Source organism: Monoraphidium neglectum, assembly GCF_000611645.1.
Source record: "Monoraphidium neglectum strain SAG 48.87 unplaced genomic scaffold scaffold02753, whole genome shotgun sequence".
Taxonomy (NCBI): Eukaryota; Viridiplantae; Chlorophyta; class Chlorophyceae; order Sphaeropleales; family Selenastraceae; genus Monoraphidium; species Monoraphidium neglectum.
In genome coordinates, this window is record NW_014010875.1 from 6,769 (window position 1) to 8,645 (window position 1,877).

General features: G+C 62.5%; 1 protein-coding gene across 1 annotated transcript; it reads left to right on the forward strand.

Annotated features, from left to right (window-relative positions):
• Positions 1 to 352: 352 nt before the first annotated feature.
• MNEG_11460 (ADP-ribosylation factor-like protein 2) lies at positions 353 to 1,562 on the forward strand (the record flags this gene model as incomplete). Its single annotated transcript, XM_014040069.1, has 4 exons — positions 353 to 369; positions 532 to 642; positions 902 to 995; positions 1,383 to 1,562. The coding sequence occupies 4 exons, from the start codon at positions 353 to 355 to the stop codon at positions 1,560 to 1,562; spliced, it is 402 nt and encodes a 133-aa protein (XP_013895523.1).
• Between the last annotated feature and the right edge of the window lie 315 nt (positions 1,563 to 1,877).

Genomic DNA, 1,877 nt, shown 5'->3' on the forward strand with positions numbered 1-1,877 from the left:
GTGCACGCTGTCAGCGACGGGTTGGGTGACGGAGTGATTGCAGTGGGGCTTCAAGGGACATAGCACACCTCTATGCCCATGCCACTTGCCCCTCACTCATTCATATTGGCACACAAGCGTCGCAAGCACCTTTCCTCCTTGATTGCCGCTGTCCTGCAACGACCGTGCATACATCGCGCCAGATCGATCTGGGAGTGGAGGTCGCAGTGCAGCACGATGGTGAGCGATGAAGATTCGGCAGTAGGATATAGAACTCGTAAATAGCCTAATTTAGGGAGTAAAGCTGACGTCCTGCTGATCTGCGCAGGGCCTTCTGACAATTGTAAAGAAGATAAAGGCCAAGGAGAAGGAGATGCGGTTGCTGATGGTGTGAGTACATCATTTCGACTGCAGCAGGTCCCGCTAGAACAGCCACTCCACAGTCCGTCGCCGCAATGCGCTTGCGCAACACTTGGCACGCCGCCCTCCCCAAAATCGCGGGGGGGCTGCCAGAACCTGCCCTTCAGAACCCGGGTGTGCATTCCCCTGCAGCGGCCTGGACAACGCCGGCAAGACGACCATCGTGAAGCGGCTCAACGGGGAGGACATCAGCACAATCAGCCCCACCCTCGGATTCAACATCAAAACGATGGACTTCAACGGGTGGGGGGCGTCCAGATTTTAGCTCTCTTCTGCCAAGCGCCTGAGGGCTGCCGATTTTACAATTTTGTGAGGCAGGCCAGCGCATTGGCAGCTGCCTGCTGCGTTGGACCTTTGTGGAACCAGCAGCACACCCTGGCGCAGCCAGTGCTGTCAGCCCACCCTCCCTCCCCCACGCCACCCCGCCCCACACACACACACACACAAACGCGCCGGTCCCCCACCCCTCGCGTACGGCCGCGCCGGCCGCGCCCCTGCGCAGCTACAAGCTCAACATCTGGGACGTGGGCGGGCAGCGGACGCTGCGGCCCTACTGGCGAAATTACTACGAGAAGACGGACGGCCTCATCTGGGTGGTGCGCTGCCTGAATCTGGGCGGGCCCTGGGGCGCCCGGACCGCGCACACGGGCAGCAACCCGCGGGCAAGGGCCGACGCGGCGGAGGCGGCGGGACGCACCGCGCCGCGCGCGTCCGGGGCGGGGGGCGGCGCCCGCGGCGGCTGCGCCGCCTCCCTTCTGCCACGAATCTGCGTCGCGTTTTGCAGCAGGCGGAGCCAGCTGTGCGGCCGCCTTGCTCAGAAAGAACCGCCACCAGTTGCAGGCCGGTGGCTCAGTCAAGCCAATCGCGTTGACTCATGACAACACTTTCCTGCTTCCTTTCGTTTGCAGACGTTTGGAAAGAACTGCTGACACCTCATGCCTTCTATCTCTCTGACCGACCTCCCGGCGCATGCCCGCCCCCAGGTGGACTCTGCTGACCTGGCACGCCTGTCCGACTGCCGCGACGAGCTGCGGGGGCTGCTGCAGGAGGAGCGGCTATTCGGGGCGACGCTGCTGATTCTGGCCAACAAGCAAGACATCCCCAGCGCGCTGACGATACCGCAGTTGGAAGAGGTGCGCACATGCATGTGCATGTGTGTTTGAGTGTGTGTGTGTTTCGTGTGTGTTGTATGTTGTGTGTTTGTGAGTGCGTGTGTGTATGTGCGTGCGTGCGTGTGTGTGTGTGTGCATGTGTGTGTGTGTGTGTGTTTGTGTGTGTGTGCGTGTGTGTGTGTGTGTGTGTGTGCGCGCGCGCGCGCACACGTGCGTACGCGTCGCCTGTGCAGGGTGAGTGCCGTGTTTGTGGACGCGTGCAATCGGAGCGCCGCCCGTCCGCAGCCGACAGCACTGCACCGCTTCCGCCTTGTCGGCCGCCTTGCCATTGTTCCCCCCCCTCCGCCTCCCACCGACCAACCACCC